Genomic DNA, 26884 nt, shown 5'->3' with positions numbered 1-26884 from the left:
CCCAGCGCAAATCAGTCCTCAGGATAATCCCGAGAAAAGTGGATACAGTGAAGTAGTTGGTGTGTCATCATTACAGTGGGAATAAAAAAGGGAAGCAGTGAGCTTTAGAAGGTGGTGAAGTAAAGGCGTGGAGGGCGAGCAGCGCAGGAGCGGCTGGGTGTCTTGTGAGTGGTTGTTTAGAGTGCACAGACGTCTAAAGTCCATTTGGATTACCTTGAGCTCAGTGAAAGGTAAAAATCCTGTTCTTCGTGGGATCTTTACTCAAATTTAGGTAAGCCACGTTTAATTTTACACGGCGACGCTGTAATTGTATCGTGTTTTTGCTGTTTTTCCTGTGGTGCTTTATGGTCATTTACTCATACACAGTGCAGTTGGCTATTCTGTGTCTTTTTAATATAACCTATTACTTACAGTTAGCCTCGTCAAAAAATATTGAATAATCACGTATAATTTGGGAATATTAAAACTGTAAGACGTTTACCTGTCAGTTGAGACAGGTGTAACCTCACCCACATTCACTGTCCGCATAAATGTGGGTAAAAGAAAGAAAAGCACCGCATCCCAGCGTTATAATTGATCCAGCCTTCTCTGGTGTGATGACTTTCAATCCTTCACATATCAGCAGACATGTGAGTGAAACGTGTAATTCACATGTAAAACACATGACAATAATGCCACCAAGCAATGCTGAGTAAAAGCAGCATAAACACACTGATGATGTTGAATGCGATGGAGGAGGATTATTGATCTTTCTACGTAGTGATAGCCACCAGCCAGCCGTCTCATATCTGGTGTTACAAGTGCGATCTAATCATTAAGCCCACAGAGACACCTACCCAGTGAACCCAGTTATCTAACTGCCAATAGAGTCTTACTTGAGTAATTTGTATGTTAAGTGGAAGGAAACGCTTAAGATGTGTTAAGTATTGTTGCAAAGATAGTCCTCTATTCATCCTGGCTTTTTTTCTCCATTATTTCCTGCAAAGAAGCTGGTTTTCAGCCTCTATTGTATCAAGGTTCTAGTTTTGCTACTATACTTTTATAATGATTTAATCTATGCTTTAAGATTTGAATCAATATTCTGCCACAGCCTCTCAGTGGGAGTCCAAAGGGGTAACCATGATAACCCTTTATGAAAACAGGAAGCTCATAATGAAATCACAAAGCTTTATCAATGGAAACATTATGGTTTCTGTTAGGGAGTTAGTCATGGTTATGAATATTCACAATCAACAGTGAGTGTAGTTTGTACAAAAAGTAAAAAATGGTTCCATAGTGCTAATTTACGTTTGAACGCTGTTTACCTAACATGCCACCACTTTGTTTACAAAAGAACTTGGATTCTGTGGAAAATGTAAATAAAAACAGAATAAAACAGCTGACAAATAATTGAAATTTCTTTTTAAAGACAAATATTTGATTAGAAAAAAATTACAAGCAATTTGCAAATGAAGTCAGTAATATTTTTTTTAAAAAGTTGAGTTTGGTCACCAAATTAAACAAATAAAGCAAAACAGTAGCACAGTGGTGTATTAAAAGAGCCTGCCAGTTTGTCAGAAGAATACTAGATGAGAAGGCTCGCCACTGTGGGAAATAGTGCATGAGCAAATACTACTAAAAAGCATTGCTTTTCTGTGTAAAAACTGGAAAGAATTTTGGGCTGGCATCATCAGCAGTAGCCTACAAAAGATAACAGATAGATTCAAATTCAGCTGAAGAGAAGGAGAAACATCCTGCTTGTTGTCAGTTCAAAAGCCAGCATTTTTAATGCTACAGGTGTGTTTGTGCATGTAACTTTACCATCTGTAAAGATGCAATGCTTAACAATATATTCTGGTTTTGGAGCAACATGCTGCCATACAAAAAACTGCCTAGTTTTTAGGTACATTGCTTACTTTATGAAACAATGGCAACAACTGTAAAATCTACACACATCCAGGACCTGAATGGGCTTGCCTGCAGTCCAGACCTGAAACATATGCAATGAAAACATTGGGCTCATCTAGAAGCACAAAAAAAACCTTTTGTATGATTCAATTAGATTTGTAATGGCAGTCAATGGTCTCTGTGGAGTCTCAGAAAAGATACATTTTACAACTTCTACTGTGGACATTTGCAGGATTTGGGCTGCCATCCAGCCCAGAGTGGAACAATTCTCACATATAACAGCAATAATGGATGATGGCAAACAGCATCTCCGTGCGTTACTGACCACTTGCAGCTTTGTGTCTTCTGTTGTCTTGTCAGAATAACTGCTGTGTTAGAAGTTGATTGAAAGAGCTCAGTTTTTCATTCACAAAGCGACCCCACAAAATGCCAAGTTGAATGAAAACAGTTCAGTTCAGATGATTTCCTTTTGTCTGTCCGTGAAAGAAATGTTTTAAAGCACCGTTTGTGTAAGCACAGCTCAGTGGCTGCAATTGTAACCTTTTCTACCATTTCTAACTCAGAAACACACATACAACTCAGAAACAAGTTTTTGCATCCTTTGGGACACGTGTTGTCTGGTAATGGAGCTATCACCACTGTGCTCCAGCCTCCTCCATTCAGCCAGGTTCATAGACACTATAATTACTTAATAAAATCTATTTCTGTGAATGAATGTCTTGGGACAGAAAGCCGGCAGTGAGATCAGGAAGAAGACAGACTGTGAGTGGTGTGATTTCCTCTGGGTCTGGTTTATTTTATTTCTAGCATCATTTCTTCTGCTTTCATTCAAAGTTTTAGCAGCAACAATTGAAAGCATCTGGATTTAGGGGTCCGAGGCACTCAGAGCAAGTCAAGAATAACTCATTTTAGATGACAGAGAATCAGGATTGTGACAATTACTGGCACTGCCAGATGCATCAACAGGATTTTACCTCCTGCTTGTTGCCTTCTCTCCCATCTTCCACTTTCAGCTGTTTCAGTGGCATGTGAATAGGCCCCTCTTCCTCTAATGATTATAAGACCCCATCAGGACGACTGTGTCTTCCTGATTTGCCTGAAAGGATTGAGACCATGACAGCCCTTTTGAGTGAGTGCTTGAGTCAGATAAATGACTTATGAAATTGCCCGTCGGTGCACCTCTGCCACCTTAAAAAAAGGAGCTTAGACAAAACTGGGAGGGGAGTTGACACACATTTACAGTGCACATCCTCACAAGAAATGCACAGCTGGAATAATTTGTACCCCCCAAAGTAAATTTGCAACATTAGTGCAATGTTATGCTTCCTAAATTCAGGATCATAAAAAAGCAACCTTGCTTTTGTGATGTGGTATTGAGATTCTACCCATAAGGTTTCTATGAACACACAGATTTCAAAGACATCAACCACTGTGTTAATTTTACTTCTGTACTTAAAAAAAAAACCCTTTGCAGAGACAAGTAATCCTTCACTATTAAATTTTAGTTGACTTCACTTTTATCTCAGACTTTCTTATAATATGTCATAGGTTTGCCATTAGGGACTGTGTTTAATTGTCTTCCTTTTGAGTGTAATTTATGAAAGTCTGATATTGAAGGCTCCAGAGTCAGCTGCTGGGAATGAATCCTTTTATTGCAAGTAATTTGATCAATCAGCCAATTAATCATTTATTGCTTTAGCTAGATTTTTTCATGGGCCACTTGCTTTTTTTGCAAATAGTCTACAAACCAAAGTTTAACAGCTGACATGCTTAAACAGCAAATATTTCCAATAAAAAAAAAGACTTGAAATTAGATTTAATTCTAATTTAATTCATTCAACGTAATGTTGTTATTCTCATTCATTTCTTTAAAGCACTTTGAGTCAACATGGACATGAAATGTCTTTTACAAATAAACTTTCCTTGCCTTCATATAAATACAAATTTTTGGCAGCTGGCCTAACAGAGAGGTTTTAAATGCAATGTAATAGCTGCCACAGCATCATCCAATCTTCTTTGTTATGGAAAGGTTAAGTAAATTTTATATTTTAAGCAACTTAAATAAGCACAACCAGCACACTGCTTGTTTTCTTTTAAAAATGTAATGAAAGTAAAATAATCTTTAAGCACCCATAAATTTGAAGCACCATATTGAAAAAGATTTTAGTTGAAATTTGCTTTTGATATACACTTTAACTAGTTTATATTTATGGTTATTATATTGCTTTTGTCCAATGTTTAAACCAGCTGTTGTCATGGTGTCGGCCTTGAGGGATTACAGGAACTTTCTATGAGGGTGCAGTCACTGCCTCTTGTGCTAATGGCTTCACCTTTCAACCAGTTTTTCTTTGCATCCTTTGGTGTGCGTGAAAAGATTTGATAAATGCATCCTCGTGTGTTCCCGTGTGAGAAGAAAGAAGCAGGCTGCCTGCTTTGCTTGATGGAAAGGGCTAAAGATTGTGACTGTTTACATTTGGAGCTGCTGAAGTATGTGTATGGAGGGGAGATGGAAAAAGATGGAAAACGAAAGAGAGATGTCACTATTACCACAAATAAGATTGGACATGGTAAGGTGGTGCTCCATGGAGTTTCTGTCAGTGTATTCTGAGTATTTATGTGTGCACTGGTGCAAGGGATACACACACACACACACACACACACACACACACACACACACACACACACACACACCTCCTCCCTTCCATCCTCTCACCACCACTGTTTTCACTCCCCCAGAAGAGGGTCTTACTCTGCAGGAGTAACATTGGCATTCATATCACAGCACACACACACATTGTAGAGATTATCATGCCTCACTATCATTTGGCTCCTCTCAGGTATGCCTACTGCTTGAACTAGTTTCACACCATATTGATCCAGATTGCTCCACATAGCAATTTAATCCTCAAGTATTTGCTTGTGATATCAGCACGTAGCTCTTTTTGACAGTGGTTGTTTGGTTAGTGATATTTTCAGCTGCTGCTCGCCCTCTCCTCACTGAGACTTTGCAACATGTAAAGTCAGATCTGGCCTGATATTTTACTGAGCGATTGCACTTTGTATCTGTTTCGTGACTCTGTCGTCATCCTTGTGAAATCCTCCACGTCAGCTCATTTAATGCGTTTGAACTCATCTGCATCAACTTTCGGTCTTTTTCAGCTTCTTCTCTGGCTTTTCGAAGGTGTTACAGACGATTAACATTGTTTGCCCCGTGTGTCTCTTTTTCTTTTTTTCAGGTTTCTTTCATACCCTCTCTCCAGAACAGTGAAAGAAGCAGCCTTCTGTTTGTCTCAGTGCACGGGGGTACATCCATGTGAAGAGGCGTATCTGGTGGATATGTTAGTGTGAGTGTCTTTGTGTACACACACATCGGTTGGAGAGTATCTGCCTGAAGAGGTGCTCAGCAGAGATGCAAGGAGCTCGATCCTCAGCCCATCTCCTGCTGCTGAGCTGCTTGTGTGCAGCAGTGGCGACTGGCTACCCGTTCAGAATGCCTCTGGACCTGGATGTGACTCCACGTGTCACTGTGTTGACCAGTGGTAAGGACAAGCAAAGACACACAGATTCAACATCAGTTTATGGAGTATCACATCATCTGTCCCTTTATTAATTCTCTGCACTGCACTTCATCCTGGGCTGCATAGAGATGCTCACAGACATGTAATACCTCAGTTCTGTCTACAGCCACCAGTTAACATTAGACACTGCAGCATAATTCATTTCTTATTTACATCTTTGATCGTCTAAAAATAACAAAAAAGGAAAAGAACACAAAGAAAAAGTTTGAGAACAATGCATATTTAGTAGTTAGTAAAGCTCCCTTTGGGAAGGATCACAGCTTGTAAACACTTTTGTAGCGGCTGAGACTTTAAGCTCATGTTTGGGGGATTTTCACACATTGTTCCAGCAGAAGGCTTTTAGCTCTGTAAGTCTTGTACCATCTCATATGCACTACTTCTTTAAAGAGCATCCACAGATATTCAGTGATGTCAAGGTGGAAGAACTGTGAGGGCCACAGCAAATTATTTATCCTGCATCTCTTAAGATCATTTTCCTAAAGACCGGTGAAAATGCTCCCCATGTCATTCACTTCAATACTTCTCATTGCCTTTCCACAAGATTTATATTTGTGCATATGTATCTGCTCAGTAGAGCAGTGCATCACCACTTCAAGGTCTTCTGTGTATCTCTGAAGGTCTTTGCCATAAAAATAGGGTTTTGATATGCCTTTTTATTCCTTTTAAGAGAAGTTCTTTCAAGTTTTTTTTTTTTTTTTTTTGGTCTTTTAGGCCTTAATCTGACCTTTTATCTTCCATGTTTACTGCAATTACATGGTGAGGAAATATGAAGACTCTATGCTATCTTATCATCATCCTCTGCTTCTTTTATGGGTATCCGTTGCTTTAATTTCCAGAGTGCTAGGCAGCTGATTAGAGGAGCCCATGGCTGTTGATGGTTCAGAGTATTTATAAACCTTTGAAATCACTTGATCTTTCCCATCGATGACTTTAAGCAAGTCATAGCCCTAAGAAGCAAATAAACTTTTGTACAATAAAATGTAAAAAAATCTAAAAGCTTAGGGTATTAATATCATTATTATTTTATTTATTTATTTGCCTAATTTGGCTAAATATGATGCTTCATTGGTAACTATATGTGTTTTTGAGATAAGTGTATCTCTTAGTCAGAAAACTACACATAGTAATGGATATTTTGAGCAGGTGTACCCAAAAATTTTCCTGTTGCTATATTTCCTTCTCCTTTTTTTCCTCTTCTCACCCATTTCACTGTTCTGCTCTCTTTTACTGACTCTCCTTTGACTCAGTCTTATTGTGTATACTCACTTGAATAAAACACTCTTGTCACCCTTATTAACCTTTTTTTCTTGCGATATTGAGCCGTGATTATTATTTACTTACCTTGTGAATGATGGAATGTAGCCTGAGGTGCTGCAAAGACAGAAGCAGATGTGTGAATTGCTTTCACTTGGATCCTTGCAGAGCATTCAGGGAGTCTGACACCACTGTAGGTAGTTGAGAAGCAGCGTAACCATGACAACTGTTGTAGTGTGGCGCAAACAGCAGTTTACAGAATTTTTATTTTGTGTAGGGAGGTATGCAACCTTTGAGAAGAATTGTTATTTGACTTTTTTTTTTTTTGTTAAGACACAGAGGTGTTACAGAAATGTTCTTACTTGACTTCATACCAAATTTACTTCTTCTACATCTGCTTGCAGAACAATACCTGTCTTATTGCAGTTTTATCTGAACAGTTGTCTTTTCTTATAGTACATTTTTCCATTACCTGTCTTGATGTTGACCTCACTTGATAACTTTATCTCAGTTTCTGTCTGTCATCAGATAGTGCTCTCTTCTGTCTGCAAGATCTCCTGCACAACTGTCCTCCCTCTTCCGCTCCATCCACTCGCTTTACTCTGCCTTTCCATTACTCTGTTCTAACACTCTATTCTAACATTCACCACTTTCTTTTATTGTATTTTTCTTAATTATTTTCTACTTTTCACGGTTCTGCTCTTCTTTTTGTCCTGTTATCTTGCTGTTATCCCTAGTCTCTGTCTCATTTGCTGCCTTTTCCATGATGAGAAGATTTTGATATGCAAACTTACCTCTAATCTCTCTAATCTCTGTGTTCCTTAGCAACCTAACAGCAAAGCCTCCTAACCTGAGCGGGTTGACAAATTACGTATGCAAACACGTAAACACAACTTTGCTTTTCCTTACCTTAAAAAGAGGAAGGTTTTTAGGGAATGTAGGATGTTTTTAATTGAAAGCATGCCAGGAGTTAGAGTTTAAGTGTCTGAAGAGGTTGAAGTTGATAAACCAGAGAGGGAGCAGACGGTTAAAGGAGCAAAAACTGTGAACTCTTCTACATACATTACCATGACATACCCTGATTCCGGTCTGTCAGGTTTTGTGAGAATTTCTCTAACATGGATGTTTAGCAGATTTGGCTTTCATTCACGTCGGAAAACTTTGAACCATAAACAGCCCGGACATTCACATGCATGTTTGTATATCATGCTATTACGTCACAGTCCAGTTCCTTGAAGTCCAGTGCCTGCTTGTGTATTTGTCCCTGAACATAGTGTACTCTGCTGGTCAGCTGTGGTCCCTCCTAGTGTTTGCTTAGTAAATAATATCATCTGGGCTGCTCTCGCTGCCTGACTTGCACCTTTTCTTTTCTTACAGACCGACTCACATGTGCCTTTTCTCACATGATCTTGTAAGCTGAGGGTGCTTTGAAATGTTGTTTCATTGTAACAGAGTCCTACCTGCTGTGTCACACAGCTTTGTTGTTATGAGTTACCTGGCTCCATCTGTCAGGCCTTTGCACACACACCAACATACTATTTTTATGTGTCCTAATGCGTGGATTACTCTGAGGAAATGTAGGCTTTGTCTCTACTATAATGCATTATCTTCACTCATAATGAGACACCAATATTATGTGGGAGAAGTTCTTGTTCTAAAAACCCCACAGAGAAAGAAATCTTTCTTCCCGGTGAGACTAAGGCAGAAAGTATATACCTGAGTGCCAAGTAGCAACCTGGGATGGGAACTGAGTGCTGCTGCTGCTGCTGCTGTGTAAGTGAACCAAGTGAACTGTGTGTCATGGCAGCTGATAGGAATCTTAATGACAGCTTACTTGATAACCATGCAATCTTCAGGGGGAAGTGAATTGGCTGCAAATGCAGGGCGTCTGACACATTTCTTTTTGGCTACAGTACTCAATGGGAAGCATAAAATGTGGCTTCATTTTGCATTCATACGGCTTAGAAATTAACCAGTCACCACAGGTATTTTGATGAGATATTGCTTTGGTTGTTGTAGCCCTATAGAGTGTTTGTGTGTATTAATCATGGTGTAAACTTTATTCAATCTAAGTGGATTCCTGATACATTTTATGCTTAAGACATACACTCCAGCTTGTGACTGCTGCTAGCAACTTTGTGACATATTTACTGTTTGTGTGTAGGTGTGTGTGTTTATGTGCACTGTAGAGTCTTTTTGCAGTGTTTGTGTTGTGACTGAACCTCATTAGTATCTTGCCCTGTCAAACAGATGCATCCCAATATAGCTTGGAGAACTGAATGAGGGAAATGTACACAAATGAAAACATCTCAAACTTTTATTGCACACAATGAAAATTAAATTTAATCTACGATCAGTGATATTGTATATAAACAAAAGAAGAGCAATAAACTGCGAAGTTTATGATATTGGAACCACCAAATCTCCTTTTATAAGATGGTTTTCAGACCAGGAATGTTTCATGGCTTGGGAAATGCCACTGAAAGTACAGAAACCATCTGATTGGATGTGGTTTGGGTTAGATGAGAGTGATGAGGATGGACAGGCTCAGGAATAAATATATCAGAGGGGCAGCTGAGGTTGGAAAGTTTGGGAACAAACTAACAAGGCAAGATTGAGTCTGTTTATATGCAAGCAGAGGAGTGATGCTGACTGCATTTGGAGAAGGATGTTAAAGATTGAGCTGCCACTCAGGGAAAGAGGAAAATCAAAGGAGTGGTGAGAGGGGATGTGCAGGTGCATGGCTTGACAGAGAGGAAGATGTAGAAAACAGAGATAGACTGTATATGGATTATCAACTGTGCAAAAGCAGAAGTGGTGGGACTCATATATGATCAACCTAAAATATGTTGGATAATGATTAGGAGTAAAAGTAATGTACAACTGTTGTTATCTTTACCCTTTGAATTTTGTTTGACAACGTTTATCAATTCTTTCCTGAATTAGAGCCATTAATCTCAGTGTACCAGATTATATAAATTCCATTCAGAAGGCTGCGCTTTGCTGGTCTCCAGATTTTTAGTTAGTCTGGTGGTGTGGTTAATGATTGAACGAGTGCTATAGCTGCAAAACCATAATATTTTCAGTTTTTAGGATTTTGATTTTTCTTTATCATTAAATATTGGATTATTTGAACATTTACATTTAGCCCAACTGATATGGATGTTTTGAGGCCGATGCCAATTCTGATATTTGGCAGAAAAAATTTTCATAACCAATTAATTGTCAGGTTAATTAAAAAAATATGTATGAATGAAATAACTTTTATTTATTTTATGACTACTTTGAAAAGGGCTATAATCGGCCAATCAATCAGTCAGGGTCTAATTTACAGAATGCTATTCAAGCAAAACCATGTGAAAATTTCAGAGGAATATAATCATTTGGTGGAACTATGAAAGACTTATCTGAAATATGACCTGACTATACTACAGCCAAAAACAAACAAGATGCAAATGTTGTGGTGTAGAAAGCACAATGTTTAAAATATAATTCGGGAAAGTGGCTAGTGTAAAATGAAAAAAATAGAAGTGCAAATCAAGTGCAAGTACTTTTAAATTGTTGTCAAGTACACCACTTGAATAAATTTCTTCCCGCTGGCTTCGGTTTGTGCTAAGTGCTAGTTTTAGCATGCTAACAGGCTAAGCTATACAGATGACCACAACCGTGTTGCGATACTAGCATTAGCATGGCTGTGAACTCTTATTTACTATTCCTATGGCCAAAATAGGAAAATGTTACTTTATAATGTACATCTTTAAAAAATGAACATGTTTTTCCTCCTTTTCTAACTAAACACAACAACCGCACAGCTATAGCATGTGTGATGTTAGAATGCAATGAGGTTTTACAAAAGGGATTTTTTTTTTTCTTTTAACAGCCTAAAAAATATTCTCAGATTATAAAGGAAGTCCCTTAAAATCAATGAATAAGTCCTCACTACTTTCCACCAGCATTCAAAAACCATGCAGCCAGAAATCCATCATGGAAGATGAAATTCTGTTTCGCCTTTTATTCTCCTCCTGTCAAGTCTGATTGAAAAAGCCCTTGCTCTGGAGCATGTAATATGCCCTATGCTGTGCTGTGACTTTCTAAAGTCATATAAGGAGATGGTTTAGGTTCAAAACCCATCAGTGTGCGATTGTTTTTTTTTTTTTTTTTTTTTTTTTTTTTTTATAAATTATTATTAATATTATTATTATTGTTTTGTATTATTAAATCACCACATAAATAACATAACCCAAGAAATAGAATAGATTTCCCCAGGATAATACATGTCATAACTTGGAAGTTTAATTGTGAACAGAGGATGCCTTCTTTTTTCTTGGAAGTATTGTTTTTAAACCTTCATTTGTTCTCATAAAGACAGACCATGACTAACAGCCAGTGGAAAGTGCGGCGAGATATACCAGGGAGTAACATGTGAAGCCATACTAAAGAGAATCAGACCCCTTCAACCACATGTTGAATTAGTCAGAGGAAATACAAGAAAAAGATGGTTAAACTGCTTTTTAAACATATTTTAAAAAAAATGTAATCTTAAGTAAAGATAACAATATGCTGGATATATGCTGCACTGATTCTGTCATGTTGGTGCAAGACTGGCATATATATGCCTGTAATGTCTCTTGTTTAGAACAGTAGTAGCAGCTTTGCATACATAGTTGTAGCAGAAGCAGAGTCAGGGAGTTACAATAATTTACCTCCTTTTTTTAACTAGCTTTCTTACTTTCTCCTCTCCTTCTATCATCTCTCCTCAGGTCTCCAGGGCTGCAGACGTTTTCATTCTTCTGCAGTCAACTACAGCACCATGTTCCTGGAGGTTGACAGTGAGCATCTCTATGTCGGGGCCCGGGGGGCTGTATTCTCTCTCAATGCCTCTGACATATCAGCCGGCTCTGCTCTCACTGTGAGTTTGTTTGTTTCTGTATTGCTGCATGTTGTTAGCCCCAGCTGCCATGTATCTTAATAACTCTGTCACAGCTTCATTTGCATTTTACATTACAGGAGCCTTTCAGCTAATATTTCATTTAGGGGTAAACGTGTTTATCCTCATCACCTCTTAAATTTTTATTTCTGTAGTCATATTATTTTAATACAGTCATTTACAATAATGTGACAGCTGCATAAATTGCTGTGAAAAGTTATGTAGTAATAAGAACACAAAACCAGATAAATGTATCTTGTCTGAGTAACTGTAATTAGATTCATATTCATATTAATACAATCCACATGTGCTGAAATAAAAGTAGTTTGTAATTAATATTATTTACTATTACAAGCTTGCCCTGTTATTGCTAGTATTTATCCAATTTTTTAAAGTCAGATTATAAAATACAAATTGCTCGTAGTTTTATTTACATTTTTATATCAACCCTGGGATTTCTTCTTCACATTATAGTTTTGATGGTTGAGGAATCTTTACTTCTAATAACAGTTACCAGCACATTTGGACAGTGCAGATGATTATTAAACAATTTAGAATAGCTTAGCTGGTGATAATGAGATGACATTTGCATCCTCTCTCTTCTATTATCGTCCTTATGGTTATGAGTTTCTTTTTTTATGTTTTTATATAGACCCAACTACACTGCTCAAAAAAAATAAAGGGAACACTTAAACAACACAATATAACTCCAAGTCAACCACACTTCTGTGAAATCAAACTGTCCACTTAGGAAGCAACACTGATTAACAATCAGTTTCACATGCTGTTGTGCAAATGGAATAGACAACAGATGGAAATTATAGGAAATTAGCAAGACACCCCCAATAAAGGAGTGGTTCTGCAGGTGGTGACCACAGACCACTTCTCAGTTCCTGCTTTCTGGCTGATGTTTTGGTCACTTTTGAATGCTGGCAGTGCTTTCACTCTAGTGGTAGCATGAGACGGAGTCTACAACCCACACAGGTGACTCAGATAGTGCAGCTCATCCAGGATGGCGCATCAATGCGAGCTGTGGCCAGAAGGTTTGCTGTGTCTGTCAGCGTAGTGTCCAGAGCATGGAGGCGCTACCAGGAGACAGGCCAGTACATCAGGATACGTGGAGGAGGCTGTAGGAGGGCAACAACCCAGCAGCAGGACCGCTACCTTCGCCTTTGTGCAAGGAGGAACAGGAGGAGCACTGTCAGAGTCCCTGCAAAATGACCTCCAGCATGCCACAAATGTGCATGTGTCTGCTCAAACGGTCAGAAACAGACTCCATGAGGGTGGTATGGGGGCCCGACGTCCACAGGTGGGGGTTGGGCTTACAGCCCAACACATGCAGGACGTTTGGCATTTGCCAGAGAACACCAATTGGCAACTTCGCCACTGGCGTCCTGTGCTCTTCACATATGAAAGCAGGTCATACTGAGCACATGTGACAGACGTGACAGACTCTGGAGACGCCGTGAAGAACGTTCTGCTGCCTGCAACATCCTCCAGCATGACCGGTTTCGAAGTGGGTCAGTAATGATGTGGCATGGCATTTCTTTAGGGGCCCTCCATGTGCACGCCAGAGGTAGCCTGACTGCCATTAGGTACCGAGATGAGATCCTCAGACCCCTTGTGAGACCATATGCTGGTGCGGTTGGCCCTGGGTTCCTCCTAATGCAAGACAATGCTAGACCTAATGTGGCTGCAGTGTGTCAGCAGTTCCTGCAAGACGAAGGCATTGAGGCTCTGGACTGGCCCGCCCTTTACCCAGACCTGAATCCAGTTGAGCACATCTGGGACATCATGTCTCGCTCCACCCATCAACGCCAACTTGCACCACAGACTGTCCAGGAGTTGGTGGATGCTATAGTCCAGGTCTGGGAGGAGATCCTTCAGGAGAGCATCCGCCACCTCATCACGAGCATGCCCAGGCGTTGTAAGGAGGTCATACAGTCACGTGGAGGCCACACACACTACTGAGCCTCATTTTGACTTGCTTTAAGGATATTACATCAAAGTTGGATCAGCCTGTAGTGTGTTTTTCCACTTTAATTTGAGTGTGACTCCAAATCCAGACCTCCATGGGTTAATAAATTTGTTTTCCATTGATAATTTTTGTGTGATTTTGTTGTCAGCACATTCAACTATGTAAAGAACAAAGTGTTTAATAAGAATATTTCATTCATTCAGATCTAGGATGTGTTGTTTTAGTGATCCCTATATATATATATATATATATATATATATATATATATATATATATATATATATATATATATATATATACACACTCAATTGACAGGCCTTCATAGAAAATAGCCCTTGTACTATATGTGTATGTGTCAAGCTGTCATGAAATCCATAAAACTTGAATAATATTTAGAGGAGAAAACAGAGCTCTTGCTTTGATATAGCTGCCTCGATTCATGAATAAAAAATTAAAACACCATCATGGCTGTTTGTTGTATTTCTGCAGGGGAAATTGTGGAGGGATTGTTTCCTGCTATAAATACAGGTGTTGTTTAAAACAAATCTGTGGGGCTTGTATTTGTTATGATATACTTATCCTTACCTTAAATAACTATAGCCATACACTAACGAACTAAAGCAATAACTTGCTAATAAAATAATTATATCCTCAACCAGTGGTAGCACGAAATACTTCTTAATGTGTTTGACAACCAGTGTTGTAATCAAGTCTTGTCTGCAAAGATTTGAATGCTATAGTTTTATTTATTTATTTATTTTTCTTTTAAATTGCATGACCAACCGAGTCACCCCAGACTTGCCCACCCACCATCATCACTGGATATTCCTAGGCTACATGAATTGGGTTAGGATTAGTTATTCTTTAAAATCTCGCACCTCAGGACCCTTAAAGGCTTTACAAACTGATTTGAAATAAAATAAAAATGGTAACTATTTAATGAGATTTATCAATGTTATATTGTGAGGTGAGTTTCAGAAAGTTAATGATGGTTTTGTAATCCTTTTTTTTTCTATTCAAGTTTTTTTGGTGAACATTTAAAGGTGATTTTTGGTCCACATTTCAAATTATTTGCACCATTTCAGTTTATATACAATGATTTATTTCTCATGAATTTAAATATATGTGCATTTATTTGTTGTGCATAAATTAAATAAAAAAATAAACTGTAAACCTTACTGGTGTTATCAGTTCTGGTTCTGTTTCCAGACTCTAAAACAAATGCCTCAAAGTCACAGCCCTTTTATGCACTGAGACAATCTTAAAAACGTGCAGATGCCACTGCTGTTATGCTGCAGCAGTGGCATCTGCTTAACGTGCACGTGTGTCTGTTGCATGCACATAAAACTCATACAACCATTCTTTTGTCTCCCTTTTCACTCCAAGCTCAACTAAGTCATGTTACATAACAGTTAAAAAAAACACATCCTGCTTTTCAAAAACTAAATAAATTCAGATGCTGGAATCATAAAAATGAAGCTGTTTATCTTCCATCAAATATGTGGTAATTGCCCACAGACTTTATGCAGATCAGTAATGTAAAACTATTCTATCTTATTGTACTGTATGTTATTTGGTCTGTTATAGATTGAGTGGGAGGCTTCCCCTAAGCAGAAGAGTCTGTGCCAGCAGAAAGGAAAAAACAATAAGGTAGACATTTAGTTGTCAGTCTTTCCCTTTAATCTTTTTCTCTCCTGTCTGTTGATATTTGTTGCCTAATTATGATATATTTCCTTATTCTCTTTCAGACAGAGTGTTTTAATCACATCCGCTTCCTCCAGAGGTTTAACTCGACTCATCTCTACATGTGTGGCACTCATGCATTCAGTCCCCTTTGTGCATACATAGTATGTCCATGGAAAACACATATATTTCTTTCTAACAGCAGGGAAAGTGTAAATTACATGTTATATTTGTTGGATAAAATACTTTATTATTCTCTTTTATATCTTATAAATATATATTTATATGTGCATTTTCGATATGAAATGATCAGTTTTTACCTCTTTTCTGTTATAGGATGAAAAGAGGTTTGTTATGTCATCAGAGCCTGAGGAAGGCAAAGACAAATGTCCTTACAGCCCAACAACAGGTTACACTGCTCTCATTATAGGTAAGCAGTGTAAAACACTTCAGTCATTTTAAGAATTTATCAACACAACAGAATACATATTTTTTCTTTTAGACCAGCAGATATACACAGCTTCCCAGTATGAGTTCTGGAGCTTTCCAGATATACGCCGTAACTCTCCATCTCCCACTCTGAGGACAGAAGATGCTCCCACACGCTGGCTGAATGGTGAGATAATATCCTGGAATGATAAGAACACTTGAGCATCTGTATATTAGAGCACTTGTGGCGCACTGTCTAATTGCATTAGACTGAAATGACATGGATATAAACTTACAGCAGTGCGTTAAAGGTCAAAGATTAATCCTGGTTTCATCTATCCCAAAAAAGCACAGGATGAGTCAGTCCATCTCTTTTCCACCTTGCAGAGGCAGACTTTGTGGGTTCAGCACTTGTGAGGGAGAGTTTGGGCAGCAGCACCGGTGATGACGATAAGATCTACTTCTTCTTCACCGAGAGGAGCCAGGAGCAGAGTACAACCCACAGCCACAGCAGGGTGGCACGAGTTGCTCGGGTTTGTAAGGTGAGCACAGTTTCAGAGAATTGCAGGAAATGCTTTACAGATGAGAGGGATGCCTTTGAGGAGTTGAGGGTACTGTAATAGGTCAGGAGCTGAATAGCAAATTCGTTTGGAAGCTAAGTGTAATTAGATGAGCTAACCCTGTTGCTGATGAATTGGTTGCAGAGTCAAGAGGGTGTGGCGAGTATGAAAGACAGACTGTTTAGTATCTTTTACTGCCTATAATCTGACTGATTAACTGTACATTCCCTGCTGCCCAGGAAGAAGTTATGAGTGACAAAGCCAGCTGTACACCGTAACCTTTGCCGAATTCCAAAATAATCCCAGCCTTTCATTGCTTCCATCATGAATGGGTGTTTAGATGGGAATACATGAGTTGTATCAATGGCTGTCAAATTTATTAGTGACCTATGACAAACCTTACAGTGGGGAATCTGACCTATAGAAGGCCATAACCCTTTTAATTTTAATCTTTTTTGCTCTCCTGTACCATCTGTTTTGCTTTCAAAAGGTCTGCATTCTCTGCTGTGTCACTACTGGCCAAGAGTTTAATCAATCTTTCTTTTATCATGCCCTTACCTTAAAGGACTTTCCCTGCTCACCCCTCTAACTCTCCTTTCTTCTTCACCTCTCTTCCCTCAGGGAGACCGAGGAGGTCATTTAACTCTCCAGAAACGGTGGACATCCTTTCTCAAGACCAGGTTGATTTGCTCTCTGCCTGAGTTTGACTTCCACTTCAACATGCTGCGCAGCGTGTTCGTTATGCCTGGCCTCATGCCGCAAGACACTCTCTTTTACGGCATCTTCGGCCTGGAGTGGTGAGTGGAAATTTATGTCTTGTCAAGTTTTTGGGTTTGACATGGGCTTTGAGGTTACAAATGTGGATAAGCGAGACTGAGATGAAAAGCACCGATCAATACATTGAGGCTGTTGAAGAAGAAAGAAAGGATGAAAGGGAGGAGAGAAACAACCCCAAATAACTTCTATGTCAAAATAAACTGACTGGAAGAAGTGGGCTGGGAGAGTTTTATTAAAGTTTTGGTTAAAAATGCAGATTTACTGGGTTTCAGTTGTTTATGTAGCAAAAAATCTGGGAATATTATGACAATGTCAATTATTCGTTTAGCAATTATCAGAAACACAGAAGAGGCGTTTGTTTTTGTTTACAAGGCTGGTGTTTTATTCAAGAATAGGCTCAATAATAACTTTCAGCACATCAAATTGGTTACTGTGGCTTGGCTAACCATGGCTGATGCTTAAATTACTATGAATAACTAAAGCTGCAAGGAGGAAAAAGTCTGGAGAATGAGGGGGAAAAGCAAGAATTCAAAAGTGCAGTTGTGCTCCTGCAGCTTTCCTCTCCCACTTAACAAGCAAAACCGGTACACGTCCAGAAAAGGGTCTGGCAAGTCCCAAATTCAGTTTGGTGTCATTTTCTCCATCTCTCAAACATTTTACCAATGGTGTATGCTTTATTGTGCTTACTATTAGACTCTCTTTGGAAGTCTTTTTACAAGTCTGTCTGCCTTTTTTAAACCATGTGTTCTAGGTAATTGTTGGCAATGCTGGATTAACAACATTACTTGCAGGGTCTCCCACTGATGAATCAGACTTTTAGCTTTTAAAGGGCACTGAAAGATGGACCTGCATTTGTAGAACAGTGTTTTTTTTTAATAAAAAGTCATGTGATTTGCTAAAATCTCCTATCACAGCCAAGAGAAGTCTAATTTGTGTTTTGCACATTTTTTTTCAATTTATCCCCAATTATTTAAAGTATGTCATACTTCATATGAAGAGTTGAGGGTAGGAAATGCCAAGGACACACATTTTGTTTCATGTGAATGTTTCTTAATAAAACCCACTCACTGTGTTGCCAGTTCAGTGCTTTTAATATAAAGCAGCAGCAGGAGGGAATGATCTCTGGGCTTCAGCAGGATCTCACTTTAGCTTTCAAACAGTGTTAAAAATGGGGGGGATACTGAAGCTGTTGTCAATTGAAAGACATAGATGTGCTGCATTTCATGGTTTTCATGTAAAAAAAAGAAGCTCCGTAGACATGTGTAATTCTTTCCTCACAAAGCTGAAGTGATGGGAGACTCACCATTATTCCTAAGCTAAAAGTCTAGTAAGGGGAATAACAAACAATTATCATCTTCAGTTGTTTTTGTTTTGTTTTGTTTTGCTATGTATTGATGCAGGCTTTTGTTTCCCAGCTCCACCTTTTCTGTCTCTTACCATGGCTGCTACTACATATCTCTGAAACTCTTTTGTTCTCTCCTCCTTCGCTCCTACTCTCATCATTTATATATACCTTCTAATCAGCTTCAAATCACAGTAGTCAGTGTTTGTCCCTCCCTCCTCTTTTGTTTTTGCTTCCATTTGTCTCTCTTCATCGTTTCAAAGAGGTGTGCTACCGCACTACTGTACTTCTACTACTGTCACCATGGCAACCCTAGGTTTACCAGTGTTATTGCTCATGGTTTGCGCTCTGGTCTTTCTCATGGTGTGACTCTGTGCCTAAAGGAAAAATGTGAAGGCATCTGCAGTGTGTCGGTTCTCTCTGTCTGAAGTCCAAGAGTCCTTTCAAGGACCCTACATGGAGAACCAGGACCCTGGCTCTACATGGAAGGAATACACTGGAAAAGTTCCTGACCCACGGCCTGGAACAGTAAGCGCACATGCACACATAGTAACACAAGCAGTGATGCTTTGTCTCCAAACTCATCTTCAGCCAAGGACTCAAAAAGAAAAAGAAAAAAAAAAGAAAGAAAATCCCTAGCAGAGACCAGATGATACTGATCCAAAGTTAAGATGAATAAAGAGAAACAGTTCCAGAAAAGATGGAGGAAAAACAATAGAGAGGATGTATAGCATCTTCAAGGATACCCAACTATCCAACGCTATCTCCATGGTCATTAATTCCAGCTCATAGCTTTGGTGACAGTGGCTGAAAGGAGCAACCAGGGCAATGGTATCTTTAGCTTGACTTTATCCACTGCAGAGTCATTTCAACACTTTTTCTGACTCAATTTAACTTTGCTATTAAACAGAAAGGAGAAAGGGTTTTAACTTGGGAGCATGAAAGCTTCTTAAAGGAAGGGGCTAAAGTCATATGAAAAAGATCAACAGAGAAGAAAAGTTGTTCCTTTAGCCATGTGCAAAGAGAGAGCTGAGTCACTCATATGTCAGCACAAGCCGGATACTGAACTTATGCTTATTGTATTTATAGTGGAAAGTCACATTTTCCCTGGATACATTCTTCCAGAGGTTTGCATTTTCCTCCTGATCCCTGAAATTTCCCTGTAGACTGTTTCACTAAGCCTCATGACACCACTCCATGTTGGCCTCTATTAAAAAAAGATATTTATTAAAAATGAGCCAAACAGATTTCTGTTTTCCCTGCAGCCCACATTGTGCCTAGTTACTTTCTCATCATCCCGCCTGTGTTCGCTCTCTTTGTCTTTCTTTTACCACAGTGTATAACTGATGCTCTGAGAGCCAGAGGCATAAACATCTCTACCTCCCTGCCTGATGACGTGCTGAATTTTGTCAGACGGCATCCTCTGATGTCCCAGCAAGTCCAACCTTTTGACAGACGCCCTCTTTTGTTCAGGAAAACAACAGACTACACACACATGGCAGCCCACGTGGTCCATGGGTTAGATGGACAAATGTACCATGTATTATACATGGGAACAGGTGTGTGTTTCAAGAATTAAGTGTGTAATGGGATATTTTTGAGAACTATATTTATGTGCTTTCAGAGGACTGTTACCACTCACTACACTCAGCTTCCTATAAACACTAGAAAAAAAAGTTTTACCTACTCCAGATGTGTTCAAATTAACTTTGTAGATTTTAGAGGATTTATCTCTGGGATTATTTCTTAGCAGAGTGACTGGATCAACTTTCTCAGAATTGCTAAATAGGCTTTGACCTTAATTGTGGAAGTCATCTCAACGGGTAATTTTATTTCTGCACAGATTCTTACCTTTTAGGCATGTTTCTCTGTTTTGTTTAAATAAAAAATGTTAATTTGAGAAAATTCATATTAATTTGAGGCCATTGCTTCATCTATTATGAAGCAAAGATGAATTTTGAATGCCGTTCTGGTGAAAATCAAATCCATCTTTCTGTCCTCAGTGTGAGCTTGCAGTGATGGTCATTGCTTTCACAATCATATCTTTTCCTGGTCTACTGGCAACATGATGTTTATTTCTGGCATTGTCATAAAACTAGTTTTACAAATTTCACTCCATCTTGCTTTCACAGTGTCGCTCCTAATTGTATTTATGCCTGTGCAGATTAAGCACTGGCTACCAGCACAACCCAGTGTCATGAATAACCAAAACATATAGCAATTAGCGTAGCCTTGCAATGCAACAGAAATGTGCTTAAGTTGCTCTTTGTATGAAAACAAATCTCTAAGATATGAGAAAAACCCCAAAAGAAACTATACATCACAGATGCTTGAACTTTTGCAATTTAATGGACGTTGAACAATGCAAAATAAATTTTTAAAAATGGCAAGGAATGAAAGCCGAAAAAGGTGAGCTACATGTCTAAATTTAGTTCCAGGTTTTTGCAAAGTTGCATACTCAAATGAAATATAATTGCTTTTTTGTGAAGAATATTTTGTGTTTAGATTGTGTTTGAATTCTAATGAGTCTTGTGTTTGTATTGATCACCAGATGAAGGTTGGATACACAAAGCTGTAGAAGTAAAAGATCAACTACACATTATTGAGGAGCTTCAGTTGTTTGAGGAACCACAACCTGTTACCAATCTACTGATGTCTACTAAGCAGGTACACTCTCTCAACAGACTAGGAAAACTGAAACAGAGACATGGACTTCGGACAATAACAGGAAACAGTCTGGCAAAGAGAAACTGAAACCAGGGGGTATAAATACACTGAGGACAACTAACCAGAAACAGGTGAAATGAGTTATGTAAACAAACCAGGTGGGCTGACAAGCAGGGAGCTAAAAAGAACCCACAAGGGGAATGACTACAAAATAAAACAAGAAGACAGAAATCAATCAGACTAAAAAAAACCTAAACCAGACCCCACAGGTCATGACAAAATTGTTGTCTTACTGCTTTGAAATGATGTCTTTCCCCCAGATGAGTGTGTACGTGGGCTCTCCATCAGGCGTGGTTCAGCTGCCGCTCTCTAACTGTCGCAGGTACACTTCCTGCTATGACTGCATCTTTTCCAGGGATCCTCACTGTGCCTGGAACGGATCCAAGTGTGTGGATGTGATGGCAGAGGCAAACAGGTGGGTGCTGAAATCTCTGCATGTGTTTGTGGTGTCTGCAGATGCTCTTTTGTTAGTTTGATCTGCATTACCTACAGTATCCTGTCACAGTGTCAGCCCCAAGAACAGATGCATAAATGCTGGCTGTGATAGTAAACAAAGCATGCAGCTGGGTACTTGAAGTTTTTCTATTAATCTGGACAGATAAGCTTAGCCAGAAAAAAACAGCTGTGAAAGATATGAGAGATATGAATAGATCACACTAGAGTAGCACAAAATAGAAATTGGAAGAAATAGAAATCTCAGCACTGTTTATTATTTATATTAATATACATATTGTTATTTATTCCCTCTCTTCACAGATCCAGTTTAATCCAAGACATCCAGCATGGTAGCATAGGATGTGAGATGATGCAATATGGTAAGCAGAAATCTTATCTGCTGCTTGCCGCAGCCAGTTGAATAAAGTTTGCTTTTAACGCATTGAAGGCAGATTAAAAATAGTGAATATGGGGCTCAAAAGATGCACACTTGTCATCAGAAAGCATGAAGGCCTCTTTGAAAGCTTATTATGCACACTGTGCTGGTAAAATCCTCCCCTCCCTTCTTTAATCATATCTTTGTGAGATATCTGTTTGATATTCAAGGCAGGCAAATGCCTTCTCCCAGCTTTTCAGTTTCAATCTGGTAAAATGTAGCGTCTTCTGTCTACTCGTTTTCTCTCTGTTTAAGGTCATATGATGGCAGGGTGTTAAACATTTCTAATTGGACTTTATGTCTCTATAATTCAGGATCACATTTAATAAATGGAGTGGATGTTAAGTTATTAGTATCTGAGATTAATCTGAGGCTAACTTCTGTTAAACACTCCTGCTGGTGTTTCAGATATTGTCCAGCGAAGCCGCTCTGTTCGGGTGGGGGATGATGTGCTGCTGCAGTGTGAGCTCAGCTCCAACCTGGCAACGCCCCTCTGGATGCTGGATGGTAGGGAGGTGCAGGGCTACGATCTGAACTCTGGCTTCAGGACAGGCACAGATGGCCTGCTGATCATTGAGGCCCGACAGGACCAGAGCGGTCTGTATACCTGTCACACTGTTGAGAACAACATCAAGGTTGCCATAGTAACCTACAATGTAACCATCAACCTGGACCTTCCCCTTCCCCCACCCATTGATCCAGTTCGTAGTATTTCTTCCATTCTGCCACCATCGACAGATCAACCTTCATCTGAGGGGCCCCCATCACTCCCCAACCACTCAGAGCTGCTGTCCCCCAGGAACATGGAGGCCATGTACCTGTCCCTCATCACCATCCTTGGTGGTCTGTGTGTGGTTCTCACTGTGGTCCTCGTCTATGTGGGTTTCTGCTTGCGAGCGGGCAGCAGAGGGAAGTACTCATTGCGTGCCGCAGCTGCAGCGTATCCAAGCAGCAAGAAGAGCATGAGGAGCAGGAAACAGCACAGAAGCTCCTCCCACATGGAGCTGAAGACCATCTCAATTCACTGTAATGGCAATGGCATTTGCAATGGAGTTTCAAAGTATAATGGCAGCATCCAGGATGGAGGCTTTCTACAGATAGTCCCGGGTGAGGGCCACACATCATTTAATAAGGAGCCTCCTCCCCCAGCACCGCCTCTTCCTCCAACTCCACAGCATACCTGTGACATTCCCAGTGGGCTGTCGGCCACTTTGCCCAGTGTCCTACGGAGGATGAACGGGAACAGCTACATGCTGCTGAGGCAAAGTGACTCTGAAAGCACATCACCACTCTGCTACTCCTTCTCTGAGGAACTCAACAGGATCTTAGAAAAGAGGAAACACACTCAGCTGCTACCCAGGCCGGATGAGAGTTCTGTTTAGAGGCATGCAGCTCCCCTGTCATGTTCTCACCCCGTGCCTGTTCTTTGTGGACCAAAAGATGTAGATAAGATGTAATGCAGATAAAAACAAATTCTTATCCGTATTACTTACTTTTGATAGTCCACATTCAGATATTCCTGCTTTTTAAACCCATGAGCAAACTGAATTTCCAAATTTCTCTGGAAAAAAAAAAATTCAAATGTGAAATGATAGTAAACGGTAGAACAGAAATGCGTGATCTACCTCACCTGCCCAGAGAGACGTGTAGTCGAGACTGGAGTCTGAGAATCAGAGCAGGGATCTCCACTGCAGGATGATCTCTGATCTGCAAAGAACAAACCTGGATAAACAAACTCTTAACAAGACGTGGAACTGCATGGACATATAAATACATGATGGGATCCCAATCAGACTAGAGGGCAGCTAGCCAAAATTTGTTTGCACTGAGAAGTGCACAGATGGCCTATGCATTTTTAAAACATGACACATTCATCATAAATATTGATGGACATGATGAGCAAAAGCTAATATGTATGAGAATGTTATATATATATATATATATATATATGCTTTCACTGTTAAACAGATGGTACTATCTTGTGTTGGCCAGCTAGGTTGCGGTTGTGGGCCTTGATGCAATTCAGCTGCTTTTCAAGTGAGTCCCCTGGACTGGTGACAGCTCTCTTCATGCCCAGCATCTTCTACAAGTTTGGCATAGTTCCTCAGCTGCTGCAGGTTCCAATTTGAAAGCACAATGAGGTCTATTGTCACCAGCTGCTGTCTAAGACCAGGGAGTTGGCTAGAGAGGCAGCTCAATGACATCGAGAACCCCAATAGCAGCAGGATTGGCCAGCAGACAGGGAAACACTAAATGGATGAATGGAGGGAGCTGGTTAACAAACAGAACTCACATTTTATTAATAGCACACACAAAGCACATTGTATCAGTTCTAATAGCTGTTGCGGAATAATATACTGTAACTCATGCTGACACATAACAAAACCCTTTTAGTAAAAGAAAAAATGGTGAACTAATCATTATTTAATATAACTATCAGTACTAATTAACCTAATTTATTCGGTTGTTCTTAATTAATTATTAATTAAATATTAATGACTGGTTATTTTATCATCTAAGTTCAGATAAGTATTTAATATTATTTATATGGTGTTAAAACATAAATGAAAAACTACTATATGGGTGTACAGCATGTGAGAAATTTGTGACATCAACATAATAAAAGGAAATAAATGTGTCCCATTTGTACATGATAGAAAAAGTATTAAACAGTGATTATTTCACCAAGTGCTGTGTGCAGCCTTTGAGATATTTGACAGTATTAATGAATTTAATGCACTTTAAACTAAACTTTCTAAGTGTTTGGGGGAATTAATGGACACTATTATGAGATTTTAAGCCAGAATGAGTTTGACCTTTTTGAGATGTTGTTTCTGCTGGATGCTGTTTGACCCCGACTCCCCCCAACATGAATCTGCAGCGCTGAATGACAAACTGTGGAGCATCAAGAGTGTCCAAGGTATTTAGTTTTTATATCTTACCAGCACATTTCTCCCACAGGCACTTTGCCAAACAAGCCTTTTAAGATATGCATCATGGAGTTAAGAGTCCATGGCCACTGTTAAAACACTGATAGAAACCTTCTTGTCTTCTGAATTTGTATGCAGTTGTATCCTAACAGCTTTGTCAGTATGACAGACGTTTATTATTTGTGGAAAAGGTTTGGTTTCAATATTTGCAAATCAAGACATCTGCTGTAGTCTTTTTCACATGAACACTGACACAACTAATTTACAGTCTCAGAATAATTCATGTGTGAGTCACCAAGTAATAAGAGATAGTACAATAAGCGCTAAGGTTTAATTTCTAGAAATTCATTTTTTTTTCTTTCCATTGTAACATATTGCAGGTATATCCTTGCACAGAAATGGCTGTAATCTCATTTAGTATCATAGATATTAAATTTCTGTCAGTCAGCTCTCGCTGCATACTCTTATGTCAGAACGCAGCATTAATTAAGTACTTGTCTTATGATGAGGCTGGCCTCCACTGGAGAGCCACAGATCTCTCCAGACATTTACACCATGTTCCACTCTGAAGCTTCCAATTATTTTCTTCTTACTTCAGCAGCAAAGTCTGGATTTTCTTTTTTTTTTCCTAATTTCACATGAAGAAAAGAAATGTAAAAATAACTATATACTATGTCCTTTCAAAGATGCATATTTCAGTCATAGGTTTCCTTAGTCATAGCATACTTGATTGAGTCAAGTCATTCAGTAATGCTTGGGTTTGAAATGACATGTACACTGCTGCAGTTCACAAAACATTAGACCTGGAAGAGCCAATCTTTCCAGTTAGTTTGATTAAAGCCCTTTGACCTATTTTCAGACTACATAAGACAAGGTTAATAAAAAAAATAAAAAAAAAAGGATTTTATTTCATTTCAGGGTCTTGTTTGGAATATCTCTTGACTGTGTTTGAGTTCAGCTACATCTCAGGCCACATAGAAGCAGAGTTGACCACATGCAGTTTTCCAATAGATCTACAATGGAAAGACATTGCTAAGGCCTGCACATTTTTCTGTCTTTCTCATTTACAGGTGTAATAAGAGCAGATCAGTTATCTTCCTGAGGAGACCACCTCTTTGACCATGTCAAAAAGCAAGACTGGACACAGAAGTGTTCTTTTAATGAGCGGTGGAACAAAATTTACCATCATTAGCAGACAGCGGGGTCAGAGGTGAGGCTGGATGAGGGCAGCAGTGTGAGCCTGGGCACCGCCAGCTGAAAATAGCTGGCTACAGCATCTTACTGAGCTACGTTTGTTCATTCAGACAACAGCTCTTTGTGTGGAGACAGCGTCCTTCTCTCTGTTTGATGCATACTTGTTAGACCAAACTTAAAATATAATGATCTTTTTTTTTTACTTTCTGCATGAATTATGTTCAAACACTGCTATTAAGGAAACAACAAGCTCATCTAAATATCAAAGAAAAGTGCCAAGGTTGGTGTTAGAATACAGTATACTTTGTGAGCCTGTTTTATTGCAAAACCAGAAGAGAATGGTTAAAAAAAAGGCATTTATTTATTTTGTAATTTTGTAAAATTGTATTATTTTGAAGCTTATTGAAAATGTTGTTGTTGAAGTGCCACTTTTAAAAAAAACAGACAATTTTTATGTGTTGCACAAAATGTGATAAAGATGAACACAGCAGCCAAAAGCATGCAGAGGCTGCACCAGCACATTAATATTTATAGCTCACTAACAGGAGAAAAATACACCAAATTATACATAACCATCTCTATATTCCTAATGTCTTAGCTACAGATTGTTGAGCTTTTCTGTACTTTTAATCTTGTTTGCATGTTACACCATGTGTGTGCACAGAAAATCTTTTTCCTAAGCTAACACAAAGAACGAGGGCAGTGACTCCCTTCAAATTTCAGTTTGAAATAAAATTTCTACATGAA

The 26884-nt window shown here is 39.1% G+C and overlaps 1 protein-coding gene across 2 annotated transcripts; it reads left to right on the top strand.

Annotated features, from left to right (window-relative positions):
- Positions 1 to 26884, top strand: LOC121656022 (semaphorin-4G-like). Of its 2 annotated transcripts, none has more exons than XM_042010985.1 (16): positions 1 to 271; positions 5124 to 5426; positions 11480 to 11628; positions 15212 to 15274; positions 15373 to 15471; positions 15644 to 15737; positions 15810 to 15923; positions 16124 to 16278; positions 16918 to 17093; positions 18799 to 18943; positions 19752 to 19974; positions 20967 to 21082; positions 21403 to 21557; positions 21899 to 21957; positions 22422 to 24933; positions 26014 to 26884. In XM_042010985.1, the coding sequence occupies exons 2-15, from the start codon at positions 5297 to 5299 to the stop codon at positions 23393 to 23395; spliced, it is 2652 nt and encodes an 883-aa protein (XP_041866919.1). In that variant the 5' UTR covers positions 1 to 271; positions 5124 to 5296; the 3' UTR covers positions 23396 to 24933; positions 26014 to 26884. The 2 variants fall into 2 exon arrangements, with proteins under 2 accessions (XP_041866919.1, XP_041866918.1); XM_042010984.1 differs by having other exon boundaries at positions 22422 to 25210; positions 25243 to 26884.

Source organism: Melanotaenia boesemani, chromosome 16 (genome assembly GCF_017639745.1).
Source record: "Melanotaenia boesemani isolate fMelBoe1 chromosome 16, fMelBoe1.pri, whole genome shotgun sequence".
Classification (NCBI taxonomy): domain Eukaryota; kingdom Metazoa; phylum Chordata; class Actinopteri; order Atheriniformes; family Melanotaeniidae; genus Melanotaenia; species Melanotaenia boesemani.
The sequence above is the reverse complement of the archived record's forward strand: the minus strand, read 5'-3'. Positions and strand labels throughout refer to the sequence as shown.